Source organism: Lynx rufus, unplaced genomic scaffold, assembly GCF_022079265.1.
Source record: "Lynx rufus isolate CCGP_SWC_20201006 ecotype Redwood Valley unplaced genomic scaffold, mLynRuf1.p SCAF_18, whole genome shotgun sequence".
NCBI lineage: Eukaryota > Metazoa > Chordata > Mammalia > Carnivora > Felidae > Lynx > Lynx rufus.
Window position 1 is genome coordinate 4,899,918 of NW_025814832.1, and position 23,690 is coordinate 4,923,607.

The 23,690-nt window shown below is 45.4% G+C and overlaps 1 protein-coding gene across 5 annotated transcripts in view; it reads left to right on the top strand.

The window, feature by feature from the left end:
- PHF12 (PHD finger protein 12) overlaps positions 1–23,690 on the top strand; it is a 41,700-nt gene continuing 18,010 nt past the window's right edge. Inside the window, exons 1-3 of one of the 5 annotated variants that reach the window (XR_006962277.1) lie at positions 1–628; positions 1,273–1,454; positions 22,566–22,638. Coding sequence is in view for 3 of the 5 variants with exons in the window: in XM_047080712.1 (XP_046936668.1) it covers positions 563–628; positions 1,273–1,454; positions 22,566–22,638 (321 nt within the window). In the remaining 2 variants the exon portion in view is untranslated. The remainder of the gene's footprint in view (positions 629–1,272; positions 1,455–22,565; positions 22,639–23,690) is intronic. The other 4 variants (XM_047080712.1, XR_006962278.1, XM_047080710.1 and 1 more) reach the window with 4 other exon arrangements.

The following is a 23,690-nucleotide window of genomic DNA, read 5'->3' on the forward strand; positions in this document are numbered from 1 at the left end:
GGCGAGCGGCGATCCCGGGGCGCCTGCGCGGGTGGCTTTGCGGGCGCTCGCGGTAAGTTTGCGCCAAGTGCGCGGCAGCCGGGACGCAGACGGCGGCGGCGGCGAGAGGCGGAGCCCGGGGACCACCCCCCATCACCCTCCCCGCAGTCACCTCACGTACCACAACCTCACCTAACCTCTCACCCCCCCTCCTATCCCCCCAACCCCGGGATGGCAGCGCCCGCCAGCCTTCCCGGCCGGACCAGCGGTCGCCAGCGCCGGCTTTAGCCTGTGGGACTAGGCCCCGCCGAGGCCTGACCCCCGGAGCCGGGACCCACCGTGCAGCCAGCCGCCGGGCCGGGGTTGAGGGGCCGCTCCCCCCTCACGGCCCGTGGGGAGGACGCTGCCGTCCCGGGGACTGGGGGCCGGGGGGTGGGGGGGAGCCAGGGCGAGGAAGTCGGGACCCGTGTTGGGAAAAAAGAAGGGGGGCCGGGGTCAGGAGCGCCCCCTCCCCCCGCTTCCCCCCTCCCCCCGGGGTTGGGGGGGGCCGGAGCAGAGAGCGCCCAGCCCGGGAGGTGGATGAATGTGGGAGAAAATGGAGACCAAGACGATCGTGTACGACTTGGACACGTCGGGGGGGCTGATGGAGGTAAGAGTGGCCCTCCTCATCCCCTTCCCCCAGCGCCGGGAGGGAACCTCCGCCCTCCGCCCCACAAAGCCGGTCCTGAGCTCACAGCGCAAAAGGGCCGGGGGAGGGGGATTCTTCCTCACCCAGATTCTCCCTCCCTTCTTTGCAATTCGAGGGGCTGAGCTTAGCCTCCGAGGACGTTTGCAGCAGTTTCACCTACCCGCCGCCCTGGATTCGCTCTCCCGAGGCACCAACCCACTCCATGTCGTTGCACCGGCGGGCCTCCCCACCCCCTTCTTGTCGGCCCCTTTGTGCTTCCCCCAGCACGTCCGGGTACCGGGTTTCAGGCCTCTCCAGAGCCTGGCTTTGGAGTCCCCCACTGTCCATACAAGGAAGTGGCGAGAAGGGAACCGCGCACCCTCTCCCCATCCCCCTACCCTGATCCTCCCCATTTGGAAGAGGCTGTTCTCGTTGTGCTGCAGGAACGCTGTTAGGGTGGGCTCCCCCCGATTCCGGGGGGCTGAGAGGTTCTGGGAGCAGCTTGGATGGGAGGAAGAAGGACAAAAGGGGGGAGAGGGGTGGGTGACGGAGAAGCCCTGCCGGGGGGGCGACGGACCGCCCGGGAGCTCCGAGTGTGCACACACGCCGTTTATGTGTGTGTGCAGCAAATCCAAGCTCTGCTGGCTCCCCCCAAGACGGACGAGGCAGAAAAGCGGAGTCGGAAGCCTGAAAAAGAGCCCCGGAGAAGCGGCAGGGCCACCAACCACGACAGCTGCGATAGCTGCAAAGAAGGTGGGGATCTCCTGTGCTGTGACCACTGCCCGGCCGCCTTCCACCTCCAGTGCTGGTAAGGTCTGGGGACCCCTTTGGAGCTCCTTCGCTGACCCTTCTCGGCACATTCCTTCACCCGGCCTACCCCTGGCTGCCGAAATAACGGGCGCTTGCAGCCGCTAGCTGACTTTCTGCAGCCGCTGGGGCGAGCGCCTCCCCGCCCCCAGGTGTCTGCTGGGATCTAGCCGTTTGGGGGGGGGGGGGGGAGGAGCAGCGGTGTGTCCGGACCCCGAGGTGGGGGTTGGGACGAGTGAGGAGAGCCCCATCTGGGATTGGAAGTCTCTGGGTAGCCGGGACAGAGCCGGCAGGGCACGGCCGGCGGTGGCGGGGGAGGAAGGGGAGGAGCTCCGGGCCCGGTGCCGCTGGCCTGCCCGCGCGCCCGCCGCCCTCGGGGTCCTGCCGGGCTGGGCTCTCCTGCGGGCGGGTGCGTGGGGCCTTCGGCCGCCCGAGGTGGCCTGGTACGGACCCGGGGGGCCGGACGCCCGGGCGCTTGCGACTGTGGAAGAAATCATGGAGGGTGTCTCTCGAGTCCGCCTCTTCTCTGCTTCTCTGTTTACAATATGGCGACCTGCCTTTAAATTATATTTTTATTCTCAGCGCCATTTTGGCTGCATATATGATTTGCAAACGTCTCCCGGGGAACGGTGGGGGTAGAGGCTCGGGGTCCTTTCTGCAGAAGCTCCTCGGGGGCCAGGGCTAGGATCTCGCCGCTTTGGTCCCCTTTCTCTGGCTCCGCTTGCCCCCTGTTGCCTCTCGGAGCTGCCTCCCTCTTTCCCTCCCCGCGCTGCCGCCTCTTAGGAAATCGGGTCGGGTTAGACAATTAAAATTGCCCTTGGGCGCCGATTTCACTTCGCTCCGGATCGGCGAGCCCTTCGCGGCAAAATTCTTTGCTGCTGGGGCAGGATTGTGTGCGGTTGGCTCCGCGAGGGCATTTTTAAGGAGCAGAGAGCTGGAAAGCTGAGCGCTTCCCCCCGCCCCCCCTTACTGAACGCGAGAGGAGGGGAGAGACCGGAGAGAGAGGGAGGGACCTGGGTTGATCGCCCGCTGCGTGATCCTCCTCAGCAGCTCAGCCCAGAACAATCCGGCCAGGAAGAGTTTAAACTCCAGTTTCTGCCTGGAGAAATCATCTCTGCCCTCCACGAAAATCCTCCATCAGCGCAGGGAACCCAGATTGCGTCGTGTTCTGATGGGTGTTGTTCTGTCGTTCAGCAACAGTTGAGTGAAACAGGCGTTTGTGAGAGAGCGGGAAAGAGAGGGGCTTCTGTTTGTCCCCCCCCCCCGTTTTTGATATTGCCTTTTTTTAGTCCTCTGGAAAAAAAAAAGAGGTTTTCCTTCTGTTCTCTACAGTGTTCCATTCACATTCTGTCTCTCTGTGGAGTAGTGCTTACTGTATATTTGTACTAATTGCAGGTTTTGGAACACTTACGAGACAGATGACTGATACCGGGCAAATTAAGTCTGTGGTCAGAAGTTATGTAGGAAGCTCCCATTACCATTCCCAAGATGCTTTTGCCCAGGAGGGCACCCCATCTTCGCTTGTAATGTTGCAGGGACAGAAATGGTTATCCTGGAGGAAGCTTTGTTGCTGGCTTTAAATTTTTTATTATGTAGTGACTAATACCAGCAGGAAGGGTCTGTGGTTTTTTAACCTTTGCTTCCTGTAAGGTGTGATCTACCTGGAGAAAATCTCTCTGGTCAAGTTTCCTGTGCTGGTCTTGAGCAAGGAAGAGATTTGTACCTGGATATGTTATGTTGTTTATCAGTTTTTTTCCTGTTGCTTGTGTTTTTTATTGTGCTTGTTTGATACATATACCCAGACTGAATTGTAGGCTTCTTGATTTAAAATGTGGGTTAATGTTTTACCTCTAGGAGGAAGCTATTGTTAACCAAGAATGATGACTCCTGTATTGAGTGAGAATTTTGTAAGCTCATTATCTTTTTTTTTAATGTTTATTTATTTTTGAGAGAGAGAAAACACGTGAGTGGGGGAGGGGCAGAGAGCGGGGGGTGGGGGTGGGGGGGGTGGGACACAGAATCCCAAGCAGGCTTCAGGCTGAGCTGTCAGCACTGAGGGATGCGGGGCTTGAACTCACCAACCAACCAACCACAAGATCATGACCTGACCTGAGCGGAAATCAGATGCTTAACCGACTGAGCCACCCAGGTGCCCCTATAAACTCATTATCTTTATGGGGCGCCTGGGTGGCGCAGTCGGTTAAGCGTCCGACTTCAGCCAGGTCACGATCTCGCGGTCCGTGAGTTTGAGCCCCGCGTCGGGCTCTGGGCTGATGGCTCAGAGCCTGGAGCCTGTTTCCGATTCTGTGTCTCCCTCTCTCTCTCTGCCCCTCCCCCGTTCATGCTCTGTCTCTCTCTGTCCCAAAAATAAATAAACGTTGAAAAAAAAATTAAAAAAAAAATAAACTCATTATCTTTAGTCTCATTTGTTTAGGAAGCTGAGATTGTTTATTAGAAACTTTAGGTATGGAAAAACTGTTTTGCCTGACTTTCGGCTTTGAAACTCTAAAACCCAACCTGGATCTTCTAATTAGAGGAGTGTAAGTCTTGTCAAGTTGTAACAATTAACAGTTTCTACTTCAGCTAGGAGAGAAGGAGGTACTTTTAGCTGTTGGTGAGACTCGGGTTTGCCCAGACTGCATTTCATTGAATACTTTTCTTTTTTTCTTTTACTTTTTTTTTTTTTTTTTTTTTTTAAGGCCCATGAATGGGAGCTGGTAATCAGAGATTCCAGAACCCTAGTAAATGAGGCAGGGTTTGTTTCACATTTCCAGTTCTCTCTGTGAAGATGCCAGTACTGAATGTACCATTGACTTATCTGAGTTATTATATAAATTACAAAACATTCTAGATACTGGTACAAACGAAGGAAGCTTTCTTTTAAGTGAGGCTTATCCCACTTTCCTGCCTTCTATTCCACTCTTTCCAGCACAAGTGAAGTACTTCGTTAACCATCTCCACCAGAGTTTAGGTCAAGCAGTTGACAGTCTCAGAAATTTTGATTCCTGAGTGTGCTGGCTTTAATTCATGCCATTACTGCTTACTTGTGCCATGTGGGAGTGCAGTTAGGTATGGCTATATTTTCTCTTCCCTTTTTAACTTGCTAAGACTGGATTACAGTTGACCCTTGAACAATGCTGGGGTAGTTTAGGGGCACCGACTTGCAAGCATTAAAAAATCTGCATAACTTTTGACTCCTCAAAAACTTAACTACAATAGCCTACTATTAACCAGAAGCCTTACCAGTAACACAGTTAACACCTGTTTTGCATGTTACGTGTATTGTACACTGTATCCTCATAGTAAGGTAAACTGTAGAAAAGAAAATGCTATTAAAATCATAAACAAGAGAAGATATAGTGCTGTACTATAAAAAATCTGCATGAGGCGCCTGGGTGGCCAATTGGTTAAGCATCCGATCTTAGCACAGGTCTTGATCCTGTGGTTCATGAATTCGAGCCCTGCATTGGGCTCTGCACTGACTTTGCAGAACATGCCTGGGATTCTGTCTCTCTGCCTTGTCCCACTCTCTCAGTCTCTCAAAAAAAAAATCCACATACAAGTGGACCTGCAGTTCAAACCCATGTTTTCCAAGGGTCAGCTGTACTTAGATAAGCATCGTAATGTTAATTTTCTTAATATTCACAATGTACAAGAGTGAAGGTGGAGGTTTTACAAATCCTGTAGATCCTAATTTCAGTGCTGCTGTGGGTCTTCATTCAAAGCTGTCTGAGACAAGTTCTTTTTTCAGTCTAGTGTCCCTTGCCAGCTTGCCTCAGTGAAGGAGATCTAGTAAAATGTTCCAGAAGTGATTCTAGGCAAACTTTACCTCCTGGGCGTAGTGACATAGCCATAACCACAGGGGATTTTTCTAAGATAAACTGCTGGAGGAAATGACTGGTCAGATAAACTGTTTTAATTGTCTTTTCTTTTCTCAGGGGCCAGTGCTTTGTATGAGGAGCAGTTCTCTCTTCCCAATTAGACTGGAAGCCCTATAGCTGGGTTTTCTGTAATGATCCCCTGGGTTGGGGAATGAATTGCTCTGTGCTCAGCCCCATGACCTCTCTAAAGAATTAAACTCGAGGAGGTGATTTTTTGTTTTTGTTTAAGTGATAGTGTAATCATTTTATCTAAGTTGAACTGGTTTATCAGTTATTCAGAGTGGTAGTAGGGGTTACTAAACCTGCCCCAGGAGAACTGGAAAGAGATACGGGTTTTTTTTGTGTTTTCTGGTGAACCTGACCTCTCTATCATAATCGTCATGGCATTCATTGGACTTTCGGAAAATACTGGTCTCCATGGATTGGTCCCTAAAAACTGGTTTACAAAAATTACGATAACTTGTGGAGCTCTAGTTGCCACTGGCCCATCTTTGTGTTTGAAATGGATTGTTCTCACTGATAAAGTGAATAAATACCGTAGGTCTTCGGTAATGAGGCTGCCTGGAAACTGGATGTTTTCCTCTGATTGCTTTCTCATGGCATTTTGCTCTAGACGACCGAGGGACCAAAACGGTCTGATTGAGAAGTGCATCTACCTCAGCAGACCTCAGCATGGTTGCTTCCCGTCAGACAGATTTCTGTAGCATTTGCCTCCGCATGTTATATTTGGAATTGTTGGCCGGCTTTCCTCTCTTTGGTGTTGGCAGCAAGATCCAAAATGAGGTTTTCGAAGAATGAGAGTAAAAAGGTCTCTGTGCACAGGCAAAACTAAGCTCAGCTTGGAGTTTTGCATATTTAATTTTCAGTGAGTCATAACAAGAAAGGTTTCACACATAGAGTAGAAAACTGCCTTGCAGAAAATCTTTGCCGTTTGAGCATTTAAGAAGGTGATTTTTCTGATTTGTTGTGTTTGGCTCCTCATGAGAATAGTATTAGTCTACTGATGAATTAAAGTACATTCTTTTTTTTTTTTTTTTAAACGTTTATTTATTTTTGAGACAGAGACAGAGCATGAACGGGGGAGGGTCAGAGAGAGAGGGAGACACAGAATCCGAAACAGGCTCCAGGCTCTGAGCGGGTCAGCACAGAGCCCGACGCGGGGCTCGAACTCATGGACCGCGAGATCATGACCTGAGCCGAAGTCGGCCGCCCAACTGGCTGAGCCACCCAGGCACCCCTAAAATACATTCATTTTAATATTACCTTATGAATCTGTTGTTTCTGACATTTTAAGTGCTTAGAAGCTTAGCACTGAAGACCTGGAGGTGACAGCATCTGGCCTTCCTCCCGTCACCCTGCCCCCTCAATAGTAAAATGATTCAACGATAAACAAACCTGATTTGGTTTTATGTGTATTTTACTTATTTTTACATTTGCTGCATTGCACTGGAATCTGGGTGTGTAGTATTGTTTTTAAATGTTCCACTCAAACAGGGAGGGTCTGATAACATTCAATTTTAGCTCAATTTCACATGCGTGCTTTGTAAACTTAATGTGGGGCTAAGGGGCTAATTCTTGTGATAGGAGTGCTTTGGTTCATAGATAAGAGGATAATCACTGTTTAATAATAATAATAGTAATAATATTTCGAATGAGTTGTTTACTCACAAAATGTTGGTGACCTAGATGGCTGTGGTTAAGACAGGAAGTGTCAGAGGGCACCTGAGTGGCTCATTTGGTTGAGGGTCAGACTCTTGGTTTCAGCTCAGGTCCTGATCTCATGTGGTTAGTGAGTTCGATCCCCGCATCGGCTGGCTCTGGGCTGTCAGTGCGGAGCCTACTTGGGATTTTCTCTCTCTACCCCCTCCCCTACTTGTGCGCATGCACGCTCTAAATAAATAAACAAACTTTAAAAAAAATGAAGTATCAAATTTTTTAAAGTGAAGGAGGAGGTAATGCTCTTCAAAGGTAACAGTGTTTGTGTAACCTAAGGCAAGTAGTTAGTGGTCCTACTGTGAGAAATTTTTCATTTTGGGCCTATCCCCAAATTGATTACCATACTTAATGAAAGGTAGGATGCAGTTGTAATCTCATCAATTTCCTGCTGCTCCTTAAGGCTCTCAAAGTACTTTACAGATGGGCTCCACTAACTAAACTTTGTAAATGACTAGTGTATTTTTTTGTGTGTAAGTATATAAAAGACATGTTTAGGTACTGTCTTCTTTTACATCTGGAGATGGGATTCATGTTGGTCTGTTTCAATTTCTTAAGTATATCTCCAAGATAATTTTTTAAAAGCCAAATCATAAAATGAGACAAATAAATTATCTAATTTGAACTGAAAAAGGATCCAAATAGTCACGACTGTGTGTCAGATGAAACACTGGTTTTTATTGAGCTCTCAGTGAAAAGACCAGTGATACTCAAAAGGGCTCAGTGAGATTTCAAGGTTCACGCTTGTAGGATTTATCAGTACTTCATCCCTTTTCATGGCTGAATACTAGTCTGTTTATGGATATACCACACTTTTGTTTATTCGTTTATCAGTTAATAGACATTTGGGTTTTTTCTCCTTTTGGCTATTGGGAATAATGATGCTGTAAACTTTTGTGTGCACATTTTGTGTGGACATCTGTTTTCATTTCTCTTGGTTGTGTACCCAGGAGTGGAATTGCTGGGTCAGAGGGTAACTCATGTTTAACCTTTGAAGAACTGCTAGACTGGTTTCCAAAGTGGCTACACCATTTTGCATTCTTACCAGTATAGGAAGCTTCCGATTTTTCCACATCCTTTCTAATACTTGTTATTATCTTCTTGATAAAAACCTGTCCTGTGAGTGGGAGTGCTGTTTTTTGTTTTGTTTTGTTTTAACTTTTTTAATGTGTATTTATTCTCAAGAGACAGAGACAGTGTGAGTGGGGGAGGGTCAGAAAGAGAGGGAGACACAGAATCTAAAGCAGGCTCCAGACTCTGAGCTATTAGCACAGAGCCTGACGTGGGGCTCAAACTCACAAACTGTGAGATCATGACCTGAGCCGAAGTTGGATGCTTAACTGACGAGCCACGCAGATGCCCCTTGATTTGCATTTCCCTAATGGCCAATGATACCAAACATCTTTTCATGTGCTGATTATCCATTTGTATATTTTTTTGGAGAAATGTCCATTTTGATCCTTTGTCCAATTTTAATTGGGTTACTTGGGTTTTTTTTTTTTACTATTATTACTAGGTTGTAAGAGTTCTTTGTATATTCTAGATGCCAAGTTCCTTGTCAGATACATGATTTGTAAGTATTGTCTCCCATTCTGTGGGTTGTCTTTTCACTCACCCATTTTATTTTTCTAATTTTTGAGTCTTATGTAGAAGAAAGGTAGTTGATTTAAGCGCACTTTAATGGCTGTGCTTTTATTATCATTGTAATGACAGTGAGTAAAAGGTTTCTTCTGTGAACTCTAGTCAGGATGGTGCATCTCAGTGGAGAGAACCTTATCTGCCACCTGCCTTAAGGCACCACTAGTCACAATATAAAATTTCTGTGTATAGAAATCCCTCGTACTTGGAGATTTCTAGTTTAAGGAGGACAATTTTAATTTTCTCGCTTTGATTGGTGGCAGCTTGGGATGGAAATAACTCCAGATCAATTGAGGTATCTTTTGAACTCCATTAACAACAAAAATTGTACGCTGCGGTGAACTCACCTGTTTATATGTGTCTTTATGTAGGCCCAGGTAGCAATAAATAGGGAGACAGAGTGAAGAGAATATTTGCCTGAAGGTTTTATATAGTTTATAAAAACAAACAGTCTGTTTTGATGCCCCCAAGAGGAATTTTGCTACCTAGAAATGCAGATGTCCAGCTTCTTAACAGAAATGGGTACATCTTTTCTCCTACAAGTGCTAAGGCAATAGAAAATAGATGAAGCTGAATGTTGTTTGCTTTTGGTATACATAAGAGTGTTAAAATCTATCTCAACCTTCTTGTCCCACCCCCAGCACATACACAGTTCCTTGGCATGTAGTTAAGCAGGCCACCCTAGTCAAAGATTCTGGTTGGGGTTTTGATGATGCTCTTGGGGTTTTGATGGTTATATTATTATGATCATTCAGCACAGGCTCCTAGAAATGCATTCTTATTTTAAGGTGCCAGAATTTTAAATCACCACAGCAGGGGGAGGGGAGCAGTTTGTTTTCCCACCTCGACTTTGCTCTTCCTTTAACTTAAGAGTCCCCAGGGAGTACAAACATGGCCAGCTGCATTGCCATTCAATGAGTGACACTTATAAGAGCACCTCCGCATAATGCTAGCCTCCCAAGAGACCGGACAGGAGTACAGCTGTCCCCCTGCCAGTTTCCTGAAAGAGGAGGACATTGTATTCAGTGCAAGTCCTAGACCAAATTTCAGAAAGGCACTTTGGTATTGCGGATTTGTCACCATGCCCAGGACGCATGCACAGGTCACTAGCTGACTGCTTTTCCCATGACTTGGGAGCAGTTAAGAAGAATAAGAAGGTGACTCCTTTTTATGCCTGCCATTTACAGATGTCAAAGTCTTCATCCTTTAAGCCTAATACTATTTCTGAATCTAGGTCTCAGCAAATAAGAAAAAAAGATGAAGTTTTAGCACATTTGCACGGGAGATGGAAGACACTTGAGGGGTACAGTAGACACTGATAAAAGGAGAAATCATTGCTTTGACCCATCAGCAAAAAAGAATTTGTCTGCTATGTAGAGCTGTTGTTGAATTCACGGTAAACAAATTCCGAGCACACCTTACAGACTGATGAAATTTCAAGTAATGTAAAACTTGACTCACTCATTCAAAAGGCTACTTTCCCTTTTGCAACCATGTACTAAATGCTCACTAAACTACTTAAAAGCCAGAGGCTGACCCGTTTCCTCCGCTCACTGCTGTGCAATACCTGGTAGTATTACAAATGAGAGAGACACAAAGATAAGCACTGGTTGGGGAACAGAAACGATGTCTAGTTCTACCAAGTGGGTGGTACCTTTGTTAACAAAAAACAGAAGGTGACCATTCCTTTCTCCCTAATTACATTTGCTTTCCTGTATGTTAATAGTGTTGGTTTTTAAGTCTTTGCCCTTCCCGGGTTTTTTTGTTGTTGTTGTTTTGTTTTGTTTTGAGACAGAGAGAGACAGAGCACAAGCCAGGGAGGGACAGAGAAAGAGGGAGACACAGAATCCGAAGCAGGCTCCAGGCTCTGAGCTGTCACCATAGAGCCCGATGTGGGGCTCGAACTCAGGGACTGAGATAATGACCTGAGCCGAAGTCGGACACTTAACCGACTGAGCCACCCAGGCGCCCCTCCCTGTTTTCTGATAAACTGTACGAGATATATCTCCCAGGAAATGTTTCCCAGTCTTGAAAGGACAAAAGACAGAGAGTGTAACAGCAGGGCAGGGACTCCATGCCTGAACCTACCTTCAGTCTTTCCCACTGATTTGGGCTCTGCGTGAGGCTCTTTTGAAATAAGCTTGAGTGAGCAAGAGGACTCTCCGCGGGGTTTGAATTTAACCGTAGCCCAAAGACATCACTTTACCACCCGGCCACACAAGGCTGAGGGAACCTCTCAGAATTACTAGCAAGCTTGAGTTCCAGGGTGGAACCCTGTTTGTAGCAGCATAAACACATTTACAGACTTTCTATCCAGCTGTGATCCTTAGAGGGATGTTGAATATTATTTTTCTCTGCTCTGCATTTGTGCAGAGAACAGAGCAGAGAAGCTAATGAAATGCATAGAACTTTAAGTGATTGTAGGTACGTTACAAAACTGGCAATGAGGAGCTACTGTTGTTCTTTCCACCAGCCCTGGGGTCCTATGCTGAGCTGGGAGCTTTTTAATTCTCACATGCATTGAACCATCAGATAGCATTCTACTGATTTTTGTTTTTAACGAAGCTTTGGAAACATTAGAGGGAAACTCTACAGTGAACTTTTTCAATTGACAATCCTCAATTACTGGTCAAAATGCATTATGAAAATTATACTTCATTAATCTTGTTAAATGTGTCCAAACTTATGACTTTTCCTACCTAGTCCTTTCTTTAAAATTTTTTTAAGATTTTTTTTTTTTTTGAGTAATCTCTGCACCCAACATGGGGCTCAAACTAATGACCCCAAGATCAAGAGTTGGGTGCTCTTCTGACTGAGCCAGCCAGGTGTCCCTTATAATTTTTTTTTATGTTTATTTATTTTTGAGAAAGACAAAGCTCGAGAAGGGAAGGGCCACAGAGAGAGGGAGACACAGAATCTGAAACAGGCTCCAGGCTCTGAGCTGTCAGCACAGAGCCCGATGTGGGGCTCGAACTCAGGAACCACGAGATCATGACCTGAGCTGAAGTCGGATGCATAACCCACCGAGCCACACAGGTGCCCCTTATAGTTCTTTTTATGCATAGGCTGGCTATATTCAACTTTCCTTGATCTTGCTTGCCATTTTTTGTTTTTGTTTTTTTAAGTTTATATATTTATTTTAAGAGAGACAGAGCAAGAGCTTGAGCAGGGGCTCGAGAGAGGGAATCCTAAGCAGGCTCTGTGCTGTCAGCGCAGAGCCCAATGTGGGGCTCGAACTCACGAACCGTGAGATCATGACCTGAGCTGAATCAAGACCTTTAACTGACTAAGCCACTCAGGCTCCCCTTGCTTGCCGTTTTTTGAAAGCATCTTAAATATAGGGAGTATTCTGTCAGTGATTTTGGCCTTTTGATAAACATTGTTTGGCTTTATCATTTTTTTTAATGTTAATCATTTTTGAGAGAGAGAAAGAAGGAGAGAGTGTGAAAGGCAGGGGGGAGGGGTGGTGCAGGCGGCAGAGAGAGAGGGAGACACAGAATCTGAAGCAGGCTCCAGGCTCTGAGCTGTCAGCACAGAGCCTGACACAGGGCTCGTACCCATAAACTGTGAGGTCATGATCTGAGGTGAAGTCGGACGCTTAACCGACTGAGCCACCCAGTTGCCCCTCATTTTTGTTTTCTTTATCCTTCCTTTTTACTCCTCATGGTTTTGCCTGGCTTAGATGACACTTAGCCATTCTAGCTTAACTTAATTCTTATAACACCTCATTCCACGATATCAGACATCTTTTTTTTTTTTAATTTTTTTTTTAATGTTTATTTATTTTTGAGACAGAGAGACAGAGCATGAACAGGGGAGGGGCAGAGAGAGAGGGAGACACAGAATCTGAAATGGGCTCCAGGCTCTGAGCTGTCAGCACAGAGCCCGACGCAGGGCTCGAACTCAAGGACCGTGAGATCATGACCTGAGCTGAAGTCGGACGCTTAACCGACTGAGCCACCCAGGCGCCCCGGATATCAGACATCTTTGACTGCAGGCTTCAGTTTGTTGGTGTTGAAGTAAGCTGTATGGTAAGAAAAGTAGCTGCAGTTTATTGAAATTATGGGAAAGAACTCATGTCCAAGATTTGTATGCTTGCTGCATAAGAGCTTTCCTCAAATCTTATCGTTTGTGTGCACGCGATCAGACCTTTAAGGGTGATCATTCTTTGGTTAGGGATCATCTGAGAGAAAAGTGGGCCAAAGGGAAAAAATTATGGTGCTCTCTCTCTGAGAAGTATGTTCACCTCCTAAATAGGTCACTGGGGGTATAACTGGAAGGCTTCAGAAGCTCAAGTCAGCACTTAGCTGTGGCATCAAACCACGGCAGCATAGTTTGACAGTATGCCCAGGAGATTACTTCAATCATGTAGGGTGGGGAGCTTTAAGGTTTATGAGTAAAATTGGGGGGGGGTGGTAAAAGAGGTAGGGAATAGGCCCTGTGCTGCTTTGGTGCAAATTATTATTATTCTCCATTTTTCCTTTTTTTAAGGAGACCCTGTCAGAGGAGGGTAAATTAAGCAGAATTTCTCCTTAGGGAGAAGCAGCTGGGTCTTAAGTAGAAACCTGCTCCCTGTATTTAGTTGGATTTCAAATAAAGACATTGCTAGTGTTTTTAGTTTTCCCAGCCTTTATAGAATTTGAGGTCCAGTATCTCTAAGATGTAAACTGATCCAGATTTCCTGAGCTGTGTGTGCAAAAAGAATATGGCCTGGTTATTTCCTTGTTCTTGATAGTCCAATAAATTTGGCCACGGAACAGTACCCAGTTTTCCATACCTCTGAGACTCTTCTGGAATACACAGTTACAATTGTGGATTCTTCTTTCCAATGGAACATTCCCTAGGAACATCAGAAAGTGTTGAGGCCAGAATGTTGACTTCCAAAACAGGTGGGGGGCTCCAACATCTCTGATGAGGTGAATGAATGAAGCACATTTTTAAAATGTCTGTAGCCAGCTCATTTGCCATTGTGGAGAAGCCAGGATTGACAGAATAGCCAAACTCATGATAGATAAGGCCCTGTGGCACCCAGTCTCAGCTTGTAGAGAAGTTAGCAGAGGGAAAACACCTGGTGTAACTGTTGGTGCTCTACCCTCCCACCCTCCTTTTGCTGCACTGACTTTATAACCCTGTTCCCCAGGTGTCCTTCACTGGGAGGATGCCACAAACCAGCTCTGCATAGAAGGCAATGAAATTTGGGGGCACAGTCAGCTAGTTTGAAAGGACTGTATGCCTGTGGAAGTGACGCAACTAGCTAAGTTTCTCAATGGGGCATTTGTAATGGCCTGGCACTTCATTGGTTTCCTTGTTAACACTGCTACTGAGGCTTTGCATGAAAAAGCCAGCGGTCCTTGTACTTTTTATGTACTTTGTGGCATTAGCTGTGCTTGAGTCAGTAGCTAGGATGAAGGAGGGCAAGGACCCCTGAACTTTGTTTTTACCTCCATTGCCTTTCAGTATGGCCATCTTCCCTGCCTTTGAAAGGTAGGCTATATTTGAAGATAAAAACTGATGCCCATACAAGTGTCCAGAGGAAACTTACTGTTTAATGCTGACATTTAAATTTCATTAGATTTTGTTTCTTCAAAACTTAGACCATTAAATTTGGATATATTAAGACAGCTTTTAAGTTTTAAAAGATATTTTTAAATTAAATTTTACCTGGCACGTCTTCACTTTTCTAGAACAGAAGCTGGTTTCAGTTTACAAAAGGCTTGTTTTCTGTGCTCCTAGGTTCCTTTGTAGATCAAGATGGCTGCCAGGAGGCTGAGACGTGATGGTGGTCCTGTCAGTGATCACCTTCGCTCCCATTTCGGCTAATACCAACATATTTCCTGAGCTGGCCAAGGGCAGCAGGGCTGGTCTGAGGGAGAGTGGGCCTGTTCTGAGCATGTGTATTGTCTTTTGCAGTCGCTCTTAACACAATGCCGTTAAATATAATTGCAGGATTTTTATCTGGTAGTGGACCTCAGATGGATGGATGAGACCCATGAACTGTGAAATTAAAAATCAAAACTGCTCAATGCTATTGTTTGCTGGTTGAACACCCCACCACCACCCAAAAAGGGGAGGGGACATATAGATGGGGGGGGGGGGAGTGAAATCTTTCTTAGTCTGATATTTTAACTGAAACTGCCACATATGGCTCGAGAGCTTCTGATTCTTGGTGAATGATGGGTTCTGACAGGAAAGACCCTAGCAGTTCATGCGACTGACCTCTTTTAGAAGAGAGCCCGAGTGGAAGGCTGTTGGTGTATTGTGTACAGATATGCTGTCTGCATAGTGTTCCTGTTCAGCCTTTGTATTAAATAGAATATTTTGTCAGTCTAGGAAGAAAAAATGAAGTGTCTTCTTTCTTAAATATTGTTCATCCATCTTGCTTCCTTTTGTCCTAAGACACATACCAAAGCTTTTAATTTGGTTAAGTGATATTTCCATGTCTCCCCAGCTGCCTTTGGCTCAAGTTTTAAAATGTCAGTGTCACTTAGCTGGATGGACAGTTGCAAACCATACGTCGGTAAGCTAACGTATTTTTTAAAAACAAGTCCACAGCCCAACACCATTTTTATCTGCATGTTTTAATGCAAAAAAATAGGTCTCTGAAATAAAAGGCAGTCTTTCTGCTTCCTTGTCTCCCTCTCTCTCTCCACCTCTCCCCTCCTCCCTTTGTTCTCTTGTTCCCCTCCCCCTTCTCCTTTCCAGTTCCATATTGAAAAACTGCTTGCGCTGGATGGGTAATTAACGCAGAGCTGTGGAGCAACAGGTCCCATTGGTGGCGACTAAATCTGAAGTAAATGTTAATATCGTGCAGGTTCATATGTATTAATAGGTGGGGGAGATGAGTGAGGTTAGACTCAGATCAGCCACACTGGTATATGACTTGAAATAGATCCTCTTAATTAGAGAGCCAAGAACCATGACAACTAACGTCTTCCACCTGCAGTGGTGGGCTGCAGCCTCATTAGTGAATGAAAGAAGCATTCTAAATTAAAACTGGACTTCATCCTTTGGCTGTGAGTTGGGATCATCTGGCTCTGGGCTTTGAATCTTTGACATGGAGAGGTCTATCAATGCAGGCATTACAGTTAGCTGAGGGGTGCAAGTTTGTGGTTTTCTCTTTGAGGACTCCAGAAATAGACTTTTTTAAAGTTGTATTTACTTTTGAGAGAGGGAGAGATTGAGCCTGGCACAGGGCTCAGTCTCACAAACCATGAGGTCATGACCTGAGCCAAAATCAAGAGTCAGAAGCTTAATGGACTGAGCCACCCAGGTGCCCCAGGCCAGGGCTTTTTTTTTTTTTTTTTTTTTTATTCCTAAGTTTATTATTTACTTTTTGAGAAAGCAAGTGGGGGAAGGGCAGAGAGAGAAGGGAGAGAGAATCGCATGCAGACCCACACTGTCAGCACAGAGACTGATGTGGGGCTCAAACTCACTAACCATGAGATCATGACCCGAGCTAAAGTTGGACACTTAACCTACTAAGCCACCCAGGCACCCCTGGGCCAGGGCTTTTTAATAAATGATCTGGGAGGAACCATCCAAAGCAGTGAAGATGGATATTCTGCAAAAGCTCTGTCCACAGGGCACTCTTTAAAGAGCTACCAGTTTTCCAAGACAAGCCAGCTCGTGTACATTCTGGGGCTCACCTTCCTTTCTATGACTTGGACAGTTCTCAGAAGGAATCTAAAGGTTCATATGCTATTGGGTTCTAGATGGACATAAAACACCCATTCCCAGGAAAATGTCCTCCCTTCCAGAACTTTCCTTCTTTCAGGTAGTTTTTCAAAATACAGAAATACACCTGCTTCCAAAACTATAGTTTCCTCCTGAACCCCTCAAGATCCTTAATTTTGCCGTCTTTAAAGGATCACTGACTGACTTACCACTTACTTGCTGAATAGTTCTGAATTATGGAAAGAGAGTAGGGAAAAGGTCACTGCCACCTTCAGGTACCAAATAACCAAATTTCTGGGGCTCTTTGAGTCTGGCATCTGTGCACAGTTAAGTCTTACATAGCTCTGTGTGGCAAGGATCAGGGTGTATTCGATTGTATGTGGTCTCATTGTCAACTGTTCTTTTCATGATGTTCTAGCTTGTGATCCCTGAGAGCAGGGACCATGTCTGAAATTTCACCACTTAGCACATTGCCTAGCATAAAATGATTGTCCATTAAATGCTTGAGAGGACAAATGACTTTGGTCCTCTCTCCCCAAAGGAGAGTAGTTTGTTTCTTGGTGGGGTAGATAATAACCACTTGTCCCTCCTCCAGTGTGGTACCTCCAGCATGGCATTGGTTAGTAAGCAGTGGGAACTCAATAAATATTGACTGATGTCGAAGGAAATGCTCGACCTTGAGGGTTGAGGAAGATATTTTCGCGAATATTCCACTGTGTTCCCCAGAAATAAGAGAACTACCAAAGGTTTTTTGCAAACAGCTTGGGCTCAAGATTTGAAAGAACCAGGAAACTGATTCGAGTTCTAATTCTGCAGCTTAACTGGCTCCATGGCTTCAGATGAGTCCATTTCCTCACCTGTATGACGGGAATAAGAATTGTCACAGTGTGCTGGTGAAGATCAAATAAGAGCATCTGTGAAAACACTTTGTGAACTGTAATATGCTATGTAGACATAAGATGAGATTGTCAGTCTGCTGTTTCTGAGCTTTAGTGACTAGGAAGCATACTGATATCTTTACAGGCAGTACTGGCTCATTATAGTGTCCTCATGGTTTTCACTGCTGCACAGCAGAAACTCTAATAGAGCATTTCCAACATTACCTGACTTTTAACTTTTAATGATTTCCTTTTATAGAGAATGGCTCTGAGCACCTTGTCTTCGTTGATATATAGGGATGAGCGGGAGCTGAGACAAAGCCTTGTTTTTCTTGACAGACATATCCTGATTTAAAGACTCTGGTAGGCGTGTAATCATTTCAAAGTTGCACACTAAACTTATGGGAACACCATTCTTATGGGAGAAAGAGCTTTAAGATGGGCAGCTGAGATGGGGAAGTCTCCAGAATGTGTTATGTACATGAGTGTCTTGAAGCTGCAGAATCTCCTTTCTCCCTGGAATCCTCTCCCTGTTGGCAAAATTTCTGATAGTGAATCAAACCAGTCTGTCTGCACAACAGCCTCTTTCGGAACTAGTTCCTGAGCTTATTACTCCAGTGACAGTCTGTCTTTCCTGGATCCATTTCATGAATCCCTTTTGGTCTAGATATTTGAGTTGAAAACTGCCTTCTAAATATTAGCTTGAAAGGAATTACTAGGGGCAAAGAGGAAACATTGTCATGAGAAAGCTTTATCGTGGGCAGTTTCTGTATTCCGGGTGTACCTGTGATGTTCATTTTCTAGAAACATAGACTTTCCTTCCCTATCCATCCTATCATATATTACTGCCTTCTCTCAAGATAGCACATTTTCGGGGCACCTGGATAGCTCAGTCGGTTAAGCAGCCGACTCTTGATTTCAGCTCAGGCTCAGGTCATCATCTCACAGTTCGTGGGATCTAGTCCTGAGTCCAGCTCTGTGCTGACAGCCTGGAGCCTGCTTAGCATTCCCTCTCTACCCATCCCTGACATGACTCGTGCACTCTCTCCCTCTCTCTTGCTTTCAAAATAAATAAATAAACATTTTAAAAGATGCCACATTTTCAAGTTTATTTCAAGATGCGCATTCTGTCTTTGAGAAAGCAGCAAAATCTCAACAAGGTCTCACTTTTAAATGTTCTGTGCCCATCCTGGAAATAACATTCTGACTTCTCTGTACTATTCCCTAAACTCACAGCCCTTATCACACACTTTAGTGCAGATAAGAGGAGCCTGTGCCCATAATCTAGAATTCTGAGAAACAAGTGTTCTTAAGGTTGGTATCTCTAAAATCGATCCTTTAGAAACCAACCAGGAGCTACTTTTAAGAGCCCCTTAATACAGACTTTAAGCAATTTACCCCTGTGTTAAGAAAAAGAACCAAGAAACCAAATTGTTTAAAGAGGATTTAAATGAGTCAGGTTGGTTTGCAAGTGTGGACTTTGACTTTGATATCTTACCATTTCGTGACTTAGAAAACAAATTATTTTGTGTGCGATTTAACCACCAAAACAAGTGCCTGCCTAACTGCATTGCTTTGCCTCATTTGCTTCCTAGAAGCCTATTTTTGTATTCCCCAGTTCTGTGTGTGTGTGTGTGTGTGTGTGTGTGTGTGTGTGTGTACTTGAGAGAGAGTGTGAGCAGGGGAGGGGCAGATAGAGAGGAAGAGAGGATCCCAAGCAGGCTCCACACTGTCCGTGCAGAGCCCAATGTGGGGCTCGAACTCATAAACTGTGAGATCATGACCTGAGCTGAAATCAAGAGTTGGATGTGCAACCAACTGAGCCACCCAGATGCCCCAGCGTTCACCAGTTCTCTAAAGCTTTATTGAGTACTTCGTGTATGCCAGGCACCTCGCAGAGTGTGGAGGTACAAAGGTAAATCATAGAGAAGGGGGTTCCAGTGCATAATAGTTTCAGTACAGTGTGGTACAGAAGTGCTATAGGGAATCAGGGGCTGCCAGAGAAGGCGTCCTGGAGTTGTAATATCTGACTTGAGCCCCAAAAGATAAAGAATCCACTGGGTGAAGGAATGAGGGATGGGCCAGCTTTTGTGGTTGTAAGTAGCAGCTCCAAAATGAACAGACACACAGACTAAAGAAAGGGTATATAGACTGTGTGGGGAGCCACCAGGTTAATGAAGCTAGAGAAAGAGGCAGGATTCTGGCCACAAGGGTCTTAACCTACAATACTGAGGAGTTTGAACTTTATCCTATAATGGATAGGGTAGGGGTGATACTGAAGGGCTTTTTAATAAGGAGGGTGATATGGTCAGAATTGTGTTTTCAATAACTCATTCTGCCAATAGGGGTTGGGGCTAGATTGAGGGAATCATGAAGGGTGGCCAGGAAGCCATTTACATCTTAGTAAAAGGTCTCGATTCAAACCACCTTGCCTTGCCCTTCTCTGCTTTACATGTTTGGTAAAGAGTATCTTGGTACAAAACCAAATGGGCAGATGAAAAGAAATGATGAAAAACAGAATCAGAAGTGACAGCCTTTTCAGGGTTAATTTTAATATGATGGTTGCTGAAGCATAGCAGAGTCTGTAAGCCTTTGCAAATTACATGCATACATTTCATTAGTTTGGATGTAGCCTATGCAGAAATCCATTGGTGAGAACTAGGGAAGACTTTACAGGTGACATTCACCTATGGTCCTCTAGGGCTTGAAGACCTGTCACAACAGGCCAGTATGCCTCCAGGTTTTCTGCATCCTACTAAGGATCTCCTGAGATTCCACCAGTGAAACAGGGAGGAAAGGAAGCAAAGAGCTGTGAGGACTTAGTGGATATCCTGACATGTATATTCAGGTCTCCAGGGAAGCGTGGCAAAGCAGAAGCTAGGAAAATTTGCCAAGCCAAGTGCTCTTGTAGATAGAAACAGTAGAGAAGCATAATATTAAGCCTTGGGACTTCAAGAAGAGTCCTTATATATTCAGCCCTCAATTATTTTTTTAGTATTTCTTTTTTTTTTTTTTTTTTTTTTCTTTTTTTTTTTGGATGAAAAACTCCCTTCTGACTGCTAGGAACCAGATATAAGAATTTCTTTAGCATAAATGTATCCTCATTCTCCATAACAGAATTTCTGATTCTGTAGGCCTGAAGTGAGGTCTCAGAATTTGTGTTTCTTTGCTAATAAGTTCCCTGATGACACTGATGCTTGCTTCTGATCTGGGAACCACACTTTGAGAACTGCTACTGTACAGACTTAGAAATGTGACTCTCTCAAGAATTTAATAAAGTCTCATACATATGGTTCTTGGTGTAACTTTAGTGGAAATCAATGATCTGGAGGTTCAGTAAGGCCAGCCCTATACAGCTCTAATTTTGATTCAGTATTGACTGAGTGACTACTGTATGCACAAGGTGGGAAGAGATTTAGTCCTTGTCTTGGTCCCTCTAATGAAAAAAATAAGAGGGGCACATGGCTGGCTCAGTCAGTAGAGCATGTGACTCTTGATCTCAGGGATGTGAGTTCAAGTCTCGCATTGGGCATAGAGCTTAACTTTTTAAAAATTGGATGGGGGTGCCTGGGTGGCTCAGTTGGTTAAGCATCTGACTTCGGCTCAGGTCCTGATCTCATCCCTGAGTTCGAGCCCCGCGTCAGGCTTTGTGCTGATAGCTCAGAGCCTGGAGCCTGCTTCAGATTCTGTGTCTCCCTCTCTGTCTGCCCCTTTCCTGCTCTCTCTCTCTCTCTCTCCCAAAAATAAACAAACACTAAAGAAAAAAATTGGATATACGGATGGATGGATGGATGGATGGATGGAGAAAGAAAGAAAAGAAAAAAGAAAAGAAAAGGGAAAAGAAAGAACTGGGGCGCCTGGCTGGGTCAGAAGAGTGTGCAACTCTTGATCTTGGGGTTGTGAGTTCAAGCCACACTTTGGGTGTAGAGATTACTTAAAACTTAAGAAAGAAAAAAGAGGGGGTGCCTGGGTGACTCGGTTAAGCATCCGACTTCAGCTCAGGTCATGATCTCACGGTTCATGGGTTTGAGCCCCGCATTGGGCTCTGTGCTGAGAGAAAGCTCAGAGGCTGGAACCTGCTTTAGATTCTCTGTCTCCCTCTTTCTCTGCCCCTCCCCTGCTCATGTTCTCTCTGTCTCTTTCTCTCTCTCTCAAAAATAAACATTAAAAAAAGAGAGAGAGAGAGAACTGCCACACAAGGGAAAACATGAGAAGTCGCAAAAGAGAACTAAATTATACAATCCACATATCCAGGAGGTCCCAGTAATCCAGGCAGAGCACATGGAGGAGCTGTACTCAGTTACATGTTGCTGTGTAACAAACTACCCAAAACTCAGTGGCTTAAAACAGACACTGGTTATTCTCTCTCACAAGTCCATGTGGTGACTTAGCTCAGCTGGGTGGTTTTTCTGTTCAGCATTGTGTTGTCTGGGACCACAGTACTTTAGAGGCTCTACTAAGCTGGCATGATCTAAGACAGCTTAGTCACATAGCAGTAATTCATGCTGGCTTTTGGCTTGGAATTCAGAGGAAGCTGTTAATTGGAGCGCCTTAACTCTCCTGAGTGTGGCCTCTTGGCGTGACAGCAGGGCCCTGAGATGGAACATTCCAAACATGAAAAAATGGAATCTGCAGGTCTCTTAAGAGCCAGCCTCGGAAGTTACAACATAGGTCACCTCTGCTGCGTTCTACTAGTCAATACAAGTCACAAGGCAAGCCTAATTCAGGAGGAAGGAAGTGGCCTACCTTTAGATGGTAGGAATAGCAAAGAATTTGCAGCCATCTTTAATTAAGCCTTACAGGATTAATAGGGTTTAAGAGGCATAGCGTTCTAGTGGGAAAGGGCTCTAGAGAAAGAAATATCAAGTCTTCAATTTGACTTGGCGAAAGCGTACCTGAAAGGGTCCTGGGAAGGTAGAATGGGACCGTGCTACACAGGGCTTTGAATTGCAGATGAAAGAGCTTAGACTTATACCGACAAACTTTGAAGACTGTAGAGAACCTATCAATGATTCTATTAGCATGATATAGTTGGGGGATGATTCTCAAGGCTCCAGACTACTTCTGTCTTTCTCTGTGAAGCCCAATGTTGAGAGCTCTGGATTTGGCTTCTTTTCCTAAGATGTGGGAGTAGGTCCTCACTCTTTAGGTTATTGTAAACGATGCCACGTTAGCATCTTGAAAGATGAGAGAAAGAGCCCTGGCAGTGCTACAGGACGGGCCAGAATAGGAGTCGAGGGACAGGTAGCTCTGTGCCAGAGCTACCTAGGCTTTTTCCTGCTGCATCAAAGGTTAGTACTTAGTCTTGCCCTTGTCTTTTCCCCACAGTAATCCTCCACTGAGTGAAGAGATGTTGCCTCCTGGGGAGTGGATGTGTCACCGGTGCACTGTTCGCCGAAAGGTAATAATGGCGCTTTCTGAAGGCTTTGCTCAGAGTGCCAGATCTAGAGCACTGATATTCTAGAGCTAAGACGGCCTGGCCCTGAAGGCATTTTCGTCCCTTCTTCTTGTCTTTTCCAGCCCTGGAATCACCCTCACTCTCCCCATGGTGACTGTTTGGAATCCAGTAGGGCCTAAAATCCAAACATGGGCTGCTGAAATGGGCAGAAGAGGTGTGTTAATTTATTGAGCCATGTTCATTCACTAGTGACAGGAGTAGACTGAGGAGTTGTAGACCTCCTGAAAAGTGGCCTGAATGTGGCAGTTCTATCCCTGACTGAAAGTAGCTGAAGAAAAGCAAGGCTGCTTCTCCAGCTTGATGGAAGAAGGATGCCCCTCACCCCAAGGCAAATAAGGCTTGGCTGGGTGTGTGGGAGAGTACTCGGAAGCCTTTTGTACCCCAGGTTGCCTAATCTCTCTTTAGCTCCCCTTCCCTTGGCTTTGACAGTACTGGCTTTGAGAACATGATTTTCTACTTTGAGAACTTTTGTGGGGTGCGAAAGCTAAATTCCTCTTTATCAAAAAAGGAAGTAGGTGTTTTTCCAGTCAGAATATGAGAGACCCAATCCTCAAATTAGAGGCTGTGAATTAGAATCTGTCTATGAACTGTAAACCATCCCCTTCCCTCCCCCCACACTAATCACACACCAAGCAACTTGCCTTTGTTGTGACATCACTTCTGTTTTCCTGGCCCCTGAACATGATGTCACAATGAATGATGATTTCCTTGGTTGCAGAAACAGGATGAGATGATTCAGAGATTGTGGTTTATGTGTGTAACAGTTTTCAGCCTTTAAGAAGGTAAACAGACTTTTAGTTTTCAACATCTGCGCACGGGTTCTTATTAAAAGGCAAGGCAAGGCCAAGTCAGCCAGTTAGCCCCAGCTATGGTTTGATTGCCCCTGAAGTCCACAAACCAGGCTGTCCTCCAGCCTAACCACCTGTCCGCATCTCTTCCTGTGCATCCCCAGTTAGGTTAGAGCAGAGCCAGTTAGAAGCACCTACCAGCCAGGA